At 53.6% G+C, this 11628-nt stretch overlaps 1 protein-coding gene across 2 annotated transcripts in view; it reads right to left on the reverse strand.

The window, feature by feature from the left end:
• Positions 1 to 2189: 2189 nt before the first annotated feature.
• NRBP2 (nuclear receptor binding protein 2) overlaps positions 2190 to 11628 on the reverse strand; it is a 16098-nt gene continuing 6659 nt past the window's right edge. The window contains exons 10-17 of one of the 2 annotated variants that reach the window (XM_035897533.1): positions 11348 to 11480; positions 11067 to 11169; positions 10846 to 10896; positions 10099 to 10234; positions 6918 to 6971; positions 6402 to 6465; positions 5424 to 5479; positions 2190 to 3520 (exon numbers count right to left, since the gene is read on the reverse strand). In XM_035897533.1, coding sequence (XP_035753426.1) covers positions 3452 to 3520; positions 5424 to 5479; positions 6402 to 6465; positions 6918 to 6971; positions 10099 to 10234; positions 10846 to 10896; positions 11067 to 11169; positions 11348 to 11480 — 666 coding nt within the window. In that variant the 3' untranslated portion in view covers positions 2190 to 3451. Of the gene's footprint in view, positions 3521 to 5423; positions 5480 to 6401; positions 6466 to 6496; positions 6675 to 6917; positions 6972 to 10098; positions 10235 to 10845; positions 10897 to 11066; positions 11170 to 11347; positions 11481 to 11628 lie in introns of both variants that reach the window. The other variant, XR_004842429.1, reaches the window with a different exon arrangement.

Here is an 11628-nt window from a genome sequence, read left to right on the forward strand (position 1 = left end):
TGTCGCAGGGTGGCCCCTGGTCGCCATGTGGGCGCCCAGAGTTAAGAGCCCCGGTTACCTGGTGCGGGAGGTCAGTCGTTGCTGAATATGCAGCCCGAGAGCAGAGCCAGGACCCGGCTGCTGGAGTGAAACGTCGCCCTGGTGTCCGAATTTGTCCCCAGCCCCTCCCTTTTACTCTGTTCTTTCCAGGTGGGGCCAATCTCCTGCATTCAAACTTAAATGCAAAGGCAAGGTCAAAGGTGGTCTCTGACACAGGGGATGGATGTGCTACTCTGAAATAGAAGGGCCCCAAAAAGGCCTGGTGTCCCGAGGCGGCAGTTCTGCTTTGGAGAGAGAATGCTGTTGGTGTGGGACAGAGCTGCGCCACGCGCCTCGCGCTCCCTCAGTTACGCTGGCATCAGAATGGCGTGGCCTCTTCGCCCCGCTACAGAGGAGATGCAAGGCTAAGGAAAATCCACGAGAAGTGTCCAGATTCTGAAAGCCTATCTTATTAATTGATCCGTTACTAAGACTCAGACAGTCCAGGCCAATAAAGCTTATCAAAAGCAGTTAAAGGATGACTTAACATCCAATCACCATTATGATGAGAAAGCCTTGCATTGCAAAAGTTATATGATATCTGAGTCGGAACACAAAACAGTGTGCCTTATTTCTAGCCTAGATTTAAGTGACAGCAGTTAACCACTGGAAAACATTATCGAGACACAGTGGACTCGTATATCGTGCCCTCTTTTAGACTGGCTACTCAGCTACTCTACCGAACAGTGTGCACACCACAACTGTAATCGTGGGCAGGAATTACGGTCCTGGCCAGCTGATCAGACTTGGCTGGCAGTGTCTGAGGATGCATCCCTGTCCTGGATGACGGGACTCCAAAGAGCTGTGTCTGACTTGCAAGTGTGAGGGCAGGATTTCCAGGCTTGTGCTGGTGCCAGTTTTGCAAAGAAGGATGAACGCCATGCCGGACACCAAGCTGACCGTGAGCCAGCAATGTGCGCTCACGGAAAAGGGCAGCGGCGTCCTGGGCTGCACCAGGCAAAACCTTGCCAGCCGGTTGAGGGGACTGATCCTACCTCTGCTTAGTACTGGTGAGGCCACATCTGGAGTGCTGGATCCAGTGCTGGGCTCCTCCCAGGGCAAGAAAGACATGGACTTACTGGAGCCCAGAGGCTGAGCAAGCTGGGGCTGTTCAGCCTGGAGAAGAAAAGGCTTGGGGGGAACCTCATCAACGTGTACAAATACCTGATGACAGGGTGGAGACAATGGAGCCAGGCTCTCCTCAGTGGTGCTCAGTGACAGGACAAGAGGTGAAGGGGCTGTCAGGCGCTGGAAGGGGCTGCCCAGGGAAGGGGTCGAGTCCCCACCCCTGGGGGGATTTAACAGCCAGGCAGAGGCGGTGCTGAGGGACGGGGTTTGGGGGTGGGATGGCAGGGGTAGGGGAACGGTTGGGCTGGGGGAGCTTAAAGGGCTTTGCCAACCCAAATAATTCTGGGATTCTATGTAATGGGCACAAACTGAAAAAATGGGAAATTTCATTCGAACATAGGAAAACACTTATTTTTCCCCTGTGAGAGTGGTTGGACAGGGGAACAGGTTGTGCCCAGAGAGACCCCATCTGTGGAGATACTCAGGGCATGGTCCGGGGCAGCCTGCTTTAGCTGACCCCGCTGGAGCAGGGGGGTTGGACTAGCTGACCGTAGAGGCTGGAAGGGACCTCTCGAGATCTCGAGTGGTCCCGCCCAACCTCAACTGTTGTGCGATGCTGTGAGAACAGCCTCATATACTGGAAACACCCTGCGGTAGCAAGTGAGTGAACTCACCGTGGCTGAATGCAGCACAGCCAGTAGCAGGGAAACCCATTGGTCAAACCAAGCAGTGACAATGTTAAATCAAAGGAGGAATTCAGCCAGGTGAAATGTGTTCAAGAGCTCATCAGGGAAATGAAGCTGTTGGCGTAAGAAGGAATTTCTCAGCTTGCAGAGGCAAGTGCAAGCTTGCAGGCTGGAGAAACAGCGACTTCTGAACCAAGCGGCTATAGGGTGCTTCTCCACTGAATTCCTTCTCGACCCAATTTGCCTGACTTTGTGGATGAGTCTGCTGAGCTCAGGGAAGCTGTTTCACGTCTTCCTAGTTTAACCGTAACAGTGACTAAGAAACTATTGAGCAGTTTGCTGAGCGGAGTGCTCTGATGAGATAAGCTACTTCCAGTGGCTTTATTGATTTGTCAGTTTGTAAAGTCAGCACAGCATAGCACAGCTGGGAGATACAGCACAAGCTGGCAGCTCAGCATAGCACCCTAGCTCGGCAAACCCGGCCCAGCGTGACACAGCTGGTGCGGCACCGCAAAGCGCGGGCAGCGTAATGCAGGCAGTACCACAGGGAGGACCCGGCACAGCACGGAACACCAGCACAGCGCAGCGTGATACGGCTGGTGCCACACGGCACAACGTGAACGGCATGGAGCAGCACTGCACGGCTCTGGCGGCACAAGAAATTCCTATTTGCACTTTTCACCAACTGAACCTGACATGCACAGCAGCTAAGGTGATTGCCCCTTTCTCCAGGCTGATGACTGCAGTTCCAAACACCACAGGAGAAATGGGGAAGGAAGAGACATCAGGGTTTTCCCCCTTAAGATGCTGTGAGATGTTGGAAGGCCCTAAGACAAACTGGGGAGTGACAAGGGTTCTGTTCAGCACCAGTGAGGTTTCCGCTGATCCGTACATTTGGATCCAGCTGGTGGGTTTGGATTTCTGGAATTTCTTCTCATGCCCTATCAAGTCCAACTCACAAACTCCTCTCTTCAACTTACACCAAGATGTGCAGTTCTAATTACAAGGCATCACAGTGGTTCATGTGTGCTGGGGAAACCTTAACAGAACAGGAGACATCGGGCATAAAGAACGGAACATGGCAGATTGGAAATGGCACCAGAGCTTTCCCAGCCTGCTCCCTTCCTCCATTCTGCAAGTATTGCCACTGGCAAGGAGGAGAAAAATGCCTTTGGGACCTGCAGTGAAAAAAGCTTATCATTCCCCGAGGGAAATTCATCAGTTTGGGGGATTCTTGCAGCAGCTTTGCATCTTCACAATCACCATTGGGAAGGGGCTGCAGGGGGTGCGACCCCACTTCCCCACGCCTCACAACTCCCTTTGGCTTGCTGCTTCGGGCGTCAGGACCAGAACATGTGCTCCTGCTCGGTCCTGAGCTCTCTTGATGCACGTGTGATTGCGTGTGTTTGGTGATTGCTCCTCCGCTTGCTGCCGTGCTCCACACCACAGCCCAGGCACACACCGCTCCTGGACCGCAAAGGTTCAGTGGGGCGTGAGTGCCCGGTCAGTCCTGCTGGAGGAAGTTCGGTCAGGAGCCCCGCGGTTTCTTCTAGTCTGGTTCACTTCCTGTCCCCTGCCGTACCGGGGGACCGCTCTGGCCCAGACTGCCGTGAGGTGACTCACAAGGGAGGAGACCGGTATTTGTGGAAGGCATTTTCCAGGAAGTTTGCCAGCTTTTCACAGTCGTCCTAAAATAAAAAGAAAAAACATGCTAACGGATCAATTTGGCTTGGCTACCTTGGACGTCTCCTTCCTTAAACGGTTCCTTCCCAAGCCACTGATTTCACATCTGGGCTTTGGCATGGGAAGAGAACAACTTGCGAGCACATCTGGAACGTACTACTGATAATTAGCATATTTACTGAATAATGCCAAATGGCCAATCAAGAGCAGAACCTTTCTGTGTCAGGTGCAATATAAAGGCAAAAGAGCAGACAGTTCTTTGGAGCTTCCAGTCTGAAGGAACAAAACAGGTCCAGCTTATTTGGTTAGTTTAATTTCAACAGAATTAACTGACCGCTGGATCTGAAGTCATTTTCTATGGCCTCTGTTTTACAACGTCCTCACTGCTAACAAAAATAAAAATTCACGGCACTTTGTATTGGTCTGGCAATTATTTTGTACAGAAATGTCACTTCTGACACGTTTGGGAGTAGGTGGTTTCTAACGTAATTAGAACGCTTATTCCTTAAGGAAGGAATTACTGAAGTACACAATGATATGTCAGGATGCAGCAGCCTCCCACCTTGTATCATAGAGGGGGTTTGGAACGGCCAGAAGCAAACTCAAAGCTCTCACTCACATGAAAAATGCAGAATCAGTTTTTTCTTGTTGCTTAGAGGCACCCCTTTGCCACCACTGCTGCTCAATTATTGCTGTTAGGAGTAAAACTTGGGTCTTGAAGACAAGACTTGTGTGGCATTGGTGGTGTTTTTGTTAGACCAACCACTGTAGCTGGAAAACCAGATGACCATGAGGGTACACAAGTCCTTCAGGTCAGAAACAAGCAGCATACTTCCAAGCTAAATACAGGCTCAGGACGTTTGCTCAGAGTTTACGTGGTTAAATCAGTTCTACCATCCGAGAGAAAGGGAAGTCAGTGATGTTGGAGAGGGGGAGATGTGTTAGAAGGAGGGGGAGATGTGTTAGAAGGAGGTTATCTCCTGGGAAGAGATGGGACATTCACAGTCCAGGGAACATGGATCTGAGAGGTGTGTTCTACTGCCGTAGGCTGTCCCAAAGGCCACGTGTTTTCCAGAGCACAGGAGGAAGCACCCAGTGTGCCACTGCCAAGCCGCACAGTCACCGTGCTCAGGGGAAGGAAGGACGGACGTCTGAGTGGGCTTTTTTCCAGGTGCAGTCACATAAGTTTTTCACTCAGTGAAGCTGACCCCTTCCTTGTCTCGTGTCAGCATCCAGAATGAGGAATTCTCCAAAACTTTGCCTACATCCCCAGAATTCCTAACTTGTACAGAATAAAAACACATATATGTTTAATTCTCTCCATGCTGCCTTTCCTGGAGGCTACGCTGCCGAGTGGTCTGAACGACTGCGCTTCTCTGAATTATTTCTTGGGACTGTGCAAACGCCTACGGGAGAGCCTGGAAGTCCAGTGCGGGGCTTGGCCACCTCTTCTGGCAGGCAGAAATCTGCCAAGTCAGTTAGAAGCAGCTCTCCAGGCAACACGGCTACGGCTACCAGGGCAGTTCCCCTGGGAGATGGGAGGTGGCCTCAGCTTCCTTCCCTTGGCGCTCCTCTGGTTCTCACATTCAGAACCACTGCAAGGTTGATGTAATTAACCCTGCCATCACAACACGACTGTCCCCTCCAAACAGCAACCTGGCGTTAGGCGTCAGCAAAGTATGGAGGGAAAAAACCCAACAAAAGAGGTTTTGCACTGTCACTCGCCACAGGGGCAGCGAGTACAGCACGGTGCTGCTGGCTGGGCTCTGCGACTGCTCTCCGGCTGCTAGGTGGGGCATGGCAGAGCTCTTACTGCTCTGAGGCACGAGGTGTCACACGGATTTGGGGCTGCACTTGGTAGCACGGTGCGTGCATGACTGAGATGAGAAGGAGCGGCAGGAGCCTCACCTCGTGGATGAATCCGTAATGCACCAGCTCCGTGGCCAAGTCCTTGGAGTTATCAGCTGCAGAGACAAAGAATGGTGAGCACGTGAACGTTCATACACCTCTCAGCCTCTCCTCGACCAGTGCCCTGCCCCAGCCCGCGGCACACCTGCCTATGCTTCACTACACCCTAGGGGCACGTGCTGCGTACGTTTGGCTGGCTAAGTAACTGGCAAGTAATGGTGGGGCAAACAGAGCAGAGAGGTGGGCAGTGAATGGGCGCCGAACACAGTACTGGGCAGGAATGAGCCCCAGTCCCAGTCAGACACAGCACAACAGTCTGGGCAATGTGTCACTTTGAGATTTTTTTGTTTGTTTTGGCTCAGCGTGAAAAGCAGGCATCTGTAGGCAGAAAAAATGCAAGGACCTGGTGAAGCAGCAGCTCTCAAGCATTAATTCCCAAGCTTTATGCTTTAGGTTTGGTGATAAGGCAGTCTCAAGGGACTCCAGCTGCTCCAGCCCCCAGAAGGCTTCCGCATGTTTTAGGAAGGAGCCTGCTGTGCTGAACCTACTCTGAGGAGAAGCATCCTTCCCTAGAGCCATGGGGCTTCCTCAGAGGATTCCACCGTCTCCTTCGAAAGGTACCGCAGAGACTGCACCAGTCTTGGGAACGAGGGAAGAATTCACTAGCGTTACCCCAAGAACTGCACACCACGTGTCCCAGGGGGAAATCCACGTCCTTGATAGCCACGCACTGGACCCCCAAAGTTCCCTTTAGGGTGCAGGTTACTACCACACTCCAGAGGCTGTAAGCTCAGGGTCTGAGTGGACAAGAACTGGTGCCACACGCGTGGGTTTAGTCTGCTCTCCCCATACAGGAAGGAAAGAGAAGCTGTCTGTAAATACGACCTGTGTCTACACAATCTGAGCCTAAACCTGACCGGGGCCACCAGGCAACACTTCTGCATTCATGCACAAGAATTTACTTGCAAGTAAACCTACTGGGCAGCAAGTCATAGCTCAACTGTCGATGCAGTTTGTCCTCCAGGATCAGCAGGAGAGTAAGCTGCAGGAAGAAGAGAGTGCTCTTTACAAACCTCAGTTTCTCCGTCAGAGAGGAAGGTGCTGACTCTTCCATCAGCACTAGAAACTGTTGGCAGTGGTGAGCAGGGAGGGTGCTGGTAACTGCTGGGATGCTGGGTGTCTTTGGCGGGGTAGTTTGGGTGTCTTAGAGACATGTTCTCCAACAGTTACGGCTGATCTGCAACTGTTAAACTAGCAAGGAGTAGAGTTAAAAGACGTCTAGGCAAAGATAACAAGGTCTTCCTGTCCTGCAGCCAGAGGGGGCTGGGGGCTTCATTCTTCTTTGGGGTTTTGTTATAAAGGGACAAGAGTAAGCCCCATGGGTGCTGCACGCACTGGCTGAGACCAAACTCTGTCCCACTCAGATGCCAGGGATGGGTACAGAGAGCAGATCTTGCCCCGGTGCCTGATGTAGGATAGGAGCTGAATACTTACATGCCACTGGGTCTTGTCTTCGTTCAGCTCCATGTTACATTGCATCTGCACCACCTAGAAGAGGCCAAAATCAACATCAGCCTGGACACAGTCCCTCTGGCTCCCCCAGGCCTGCTTTACTGCTGTCTCCAAGCATGAGCCACAAGTCCTACTCAAACCCCTTCATTCCAGCTGCCAGCCTGACTTTCCACATCTTCCCACATTCCTAGGAACTGTCCAGGTGGAGCAGCTGAGGGTTAATTTAGTCCAGTATCCAGCTACAAACCATGGCCATGGTCAGCTGATTGAGAGGTGGGGAAGGGAGCCCTGCGCGAGGTGCAGTTCTGGGAAAACTTTACAACCAGGATGAGTTCTTCTGCTCCATTTGCCAGGGGTAGGCTGCCCCCTAAAGCTCTGCCCAAACTCTTGGGTTATGTTTGGTATGTTGGGATATTGTACTTGTCCACGTCCTTGTGGGATGACCAATCCTTAAATCAGACAAAAGAGCAAAACTGAAATTGTGAATATTACTAAAATGACATACAGATTTTGTTCTGGAAACCCCACACAGCATCGCAGAACATTCAGCTGTGTTAGATAAATGTGGCATTTATGAGTATGTCAGCTTCACATTCCTGTGAAGGAACTGGGTCAGCTTCAAGCTTCAATACGGCAGCTTCGAGTTCCCATGAAAACGGTTCATACCAGAAGCTCTGCTGTCTGGGCAAAGGGACGCCAGAGCGAGCATGCAGCTGGTCAGCCCAAAAGGCAGGAAACCTAGCAAGGAATCAAAACCCCTGTTCCACACAGAGCTGAACAGGGTTTCATTTATAGTCCTCGCCTTCAAGCCTGTGCTCAGAGGCAAGTTCTGTCCTTGTTCCTTCCTCTGCCCCAGCACCCCCCTGCTACAGCTCCTCCCTATGACAAACATCCCTGGGCATTGAGCGCTCTCAGCCGGGAAACTCGCTGTCCGCTGACTGTTACCATCTCCAGGCCATCCATTTCTCCAGGAAGAGCTGACCAGTGCGACGGTACACCCAGAGTGGGTGCCCTTTCCTTACACACTGCCTGACCGTGTGCTCCTTTACATACGGAATTGCACTGAACCTTGCAGCACCTTGCCAACGTAATCAAAGAGAAGGCTGATGACGTCTGAGTGCATCATTGCCACCTGCTCCCCACCTCGCTCTGCCCGATGCCCGTGAGCAAAGCATCTTTTAGGGGGGAAGGGACATCAGGAGGTCTCCAGTCCAAGCCCCTGCTCAAAACAAGGCAGACGGTGAATTCAGATCAGGTTGTTCAGAGCTCTACCCAACTGGGTTTTGAACACCTCCAAGGAGATCCCATAACCTCTCTTAGCCCCTGGTCCACTGTTTAACCATCCTCACCATGAAAAAAATGTCCTGGGATCCATCCAGCATCCGTATTCTGGTGCCTCCCAGAACAAACAAGGAGCCTGCATTGCAGCTACGCTCGTTTGGGACTCACAGGTTTGTTCAGCTGCAAGTTTTTGCAAAATCTGTAGAAACTCAACACCTCTGAGGTTACTAATCCTTTGTCAAATTGGGTAAAAACTGGTTGGCTGAACTCATCGGGCAGGCAGACAGTGCGCTTGCAGAACTCGTCTTGGGGTGCTGGGCGAAAACGCAGCATACAACAAATGCCAAGAGGGGAAAAGAGGTAACTGGGCGGGTTTACATTTACATTTCTCTGCCGTACCCGCCTGATCACCACAGCACCCTCACTAAAAATAAGCACTGCGCAGCATGAATAAAGCATGAGTGCACGGAAAGCTGATCCTCAGACAGCTATGAAGAAACCACTGCAGATTTGCTTTTTGACGGGAAGCGTTTCATGGGGTGTTGCAGGAATAAGAGTCAGGCTTAGCCCTACAGAGCATTTTTAACATTAATTCAATGTAGGTGTGAAACGGCATGCGTATCACCCGCGGTAACACAGCGCCAGTACCATGGGTGATGAGTGACTGGAAGTGCCACCACAGGGAAATACCCGGGACAAAATGGGGTTTTAAGAGAGGGATGCACACAGATGAATGAGTCCCTCTGGCTGCTCTCAGCAACGGCCGGCAGTTTGGGAGATGGAAGCTGTTGTAGGAAGTGCCATGCCCTGGTGACGGTGGCCAACAACCTTGTCTCCCCATATGCACATCAGCAAAGGACAAATGCCAACTCCGGCCCCTGGGAAGGAATAATCCCTGGCAAGGACACAGGCTGGGACTGCCTGGCTGGCTGGAAAGCTTTCCTGGCTCTGCTGGGAAGACTGGGGTCATGGTGGGCAGCAGGCGGGACATGAGCTGCAACGTGACTTGGCAGCAGGGAAGGCCCACGGCATCCTGGGGCACAGCCAAGATCCTGAGGGAAGTAATTATTCCCCTCTACTCAGCACTTGTTAACTACATCCAGGTACTGCGTCTAATTTTGGGCCCCCAAAACAAGACAGACATTGATAAACTGGAGCCATGGAGGGCCATCAAAATGATCCTGGGCTGGAATGCTTGCCCTCTGAGGAGAGGCTGAGGGAACAGGGCTTGTTCAGCCTGGAGAAGAGAAGGCTTTGGGGGATGTAACAGCAGCCTGCCCATACCCCAGGGGGGTTACGCTGCAGCGTTGAACAGCACGGGATTACACCATGGCTTCGGAAGGTTTCACTTCTGCTCAAACACCCTCGCATTGTGTTGGTCCTGCCCTGCCCTCCCTGCCTGGCACCCCTTCTGCTCCTGTCAGGGGTCCATAAACCCTCCCACAACGACCTTCCTGACCGAGACTTGGGCATCGGGGTGCGCAGCCTCTCCCGTGCAGTGCCCGGCAGAACAGGGCCGGATCTCAGCCGGCATCTCAGCACGCCACTGCAGTGTCAGTACCAAACAACAGCGGGATTTCAAACCTACACCCCAGCAACGAGGCACCGAATACGCTGCGCCACGGAGCTGCCTGTGGATGTGTGAGCAGGGAAGGCAGAGCCAGGGAGTCGGAGGCAACGGGGCCGCTCCAGAAGCTCTCAGGTGAAACGGACCTCACTAGCTCAGCCGAAGGGACTGCCACAGCCACAGCCAGAGCTCTCGCCTGGGCTGGGGTTCAGGGCATGGCTAACGGGAGAGGCGTTCCTGCAGTAGGGTGTCAGGCACAGAGACCGTGCACATACCCCCAGTGGAGAACCTGTCCCCACCTGGATCTGACCTTACCTTCCTGGTCTCCACATCGAAGGGCTCTGGGGTGGGAGTCTTGGCTTTCTGAGGGTCCTCCTGGGGCTGGGAGAGTGCACGCGGGAGGGCGTGGGGTCTGGAAACGGCGAAGTTCATCAGGGGATAAATCCCATTCCTGGTACAGACACGGAGGGAGGACAAACAGCTGAGCCCTGTCCTCTTACAACCCTGGCAAAGCTCCACTGTGGGGGGGCCATGGCCTGGACCAGGGACCCGCACCCATGGAGGGGCAGTGATGGCAGGCAGGCAGCACGGGGAGGAGGCAGCAGGCCACAGAGCTCCCCTTGTCCTGGCACTGCAGCCCGGAGCGGGACTGCAGAGGGGATCACGCCTGACCGAGCGCTGCTGTACGCTTGGCGTGTGCTGCAGCACAGCCCCTGACCCTGGCTCCGTGCTGCCCAGGGAGCTGGGGACCAGAGCTGGGCGGACACGTTACAGTCAGTGGCACCACCTTCACATGTGCCACCAGGGCTATTTCTCTTCCCAGAGCTGAAGCAGCGCCAGGAGTGCTGCAACTCAACTGTCTGTGCTTCCACAGGCTTAGCACGGCCCCTGCACGGCCTGGATCAGCTGCCACCCTCCCAAACAGCACCCTGGAGTCAGTCGGGGGCAGGGAACAGCAATTCAGATGTAGATGCTGTTCTGGAGAGGAGAACTTGTCAGCAGGAGCACGGGCCCAAAGCACGAGGTGAGTGGAGGGATCCCAGGGACATGCCCACAACCCACCTGACGTCTTCTAAGAATTTGTCAAGTTCAAGGAAGGAGACCTCCGAGTACCTGGGAGAGAGACAGGGCAGGAGGATTACTGGGGAGGCAGGAGGATTACTGGGGAGGCAAGAGAGAAGAGCGGCATGAAGGACTCCCATGCCGTGACACCAGCAGCACCTGGACGCAAGTGCTGGGCTCTTTGGCTGTGGCTGCTCTGAATCCCCCCCACCAATCCACACCTCCACTGTGCTCCAGGCCGACCCTCTCTCCGGATCTCTGCCATCACCATGTTCAGGTCCAGTTCCTTTATCTTCTCCTCCACCACATTCTCTGGCATCAGATCTAGGGAAAAGGCAGAAAGGGGCCATCAGCCGGAGGTCCTGTAGCGTGGGCTCTGCAGCACAGACCCAGGGGTGGTCCGGGAATCTCCGCCTTTCTCCCCAGGCTCTTCCACATCCCCAGCTCTGCTGGGGCAGCAGTACAAGCTCAAACGGGGCAGGGTGGTCCCACAGTTACTCACACTGGTTGTTGATGAAGCAGTGTGCTGCCAGCAGCTTAAGGGAATGGACCTCAAAGAGCACCCGATGGAAGAGCAGGCTATTAGCCGTTGGCCGCTTGTCTGGGTTCAGGGTCAAGCACGACAGAATGAACTCCTGAGAGCCAAAGAAAAGGCATAGCCTGGAGGCGAAGGACATTCCCCTGTTCCATCCCCACCGCTGCCAGCCCCGCTCCCTCTTGCATTTCCAGGGAAGCAGATCCGAGTGGCCAGCGGGCAGCCCCAGGGCAGGGCAGGCAGCACAC

Source organism: Egretta garzetta, unplaced genomic scaffold, assembly GCF_000687185.1.
Source record: "Egretta garzetta isolate BGI_Z169 unplaced genomic scaffold, ASM68718v1 scaffold460, whole genome shotgun sequence".
Lineage (NCBI taxonomy): Eukaryota > Metazoa > Chordata > Aves > Pelecaniformes > Ardeidae > Egretta > Egretta garzetta.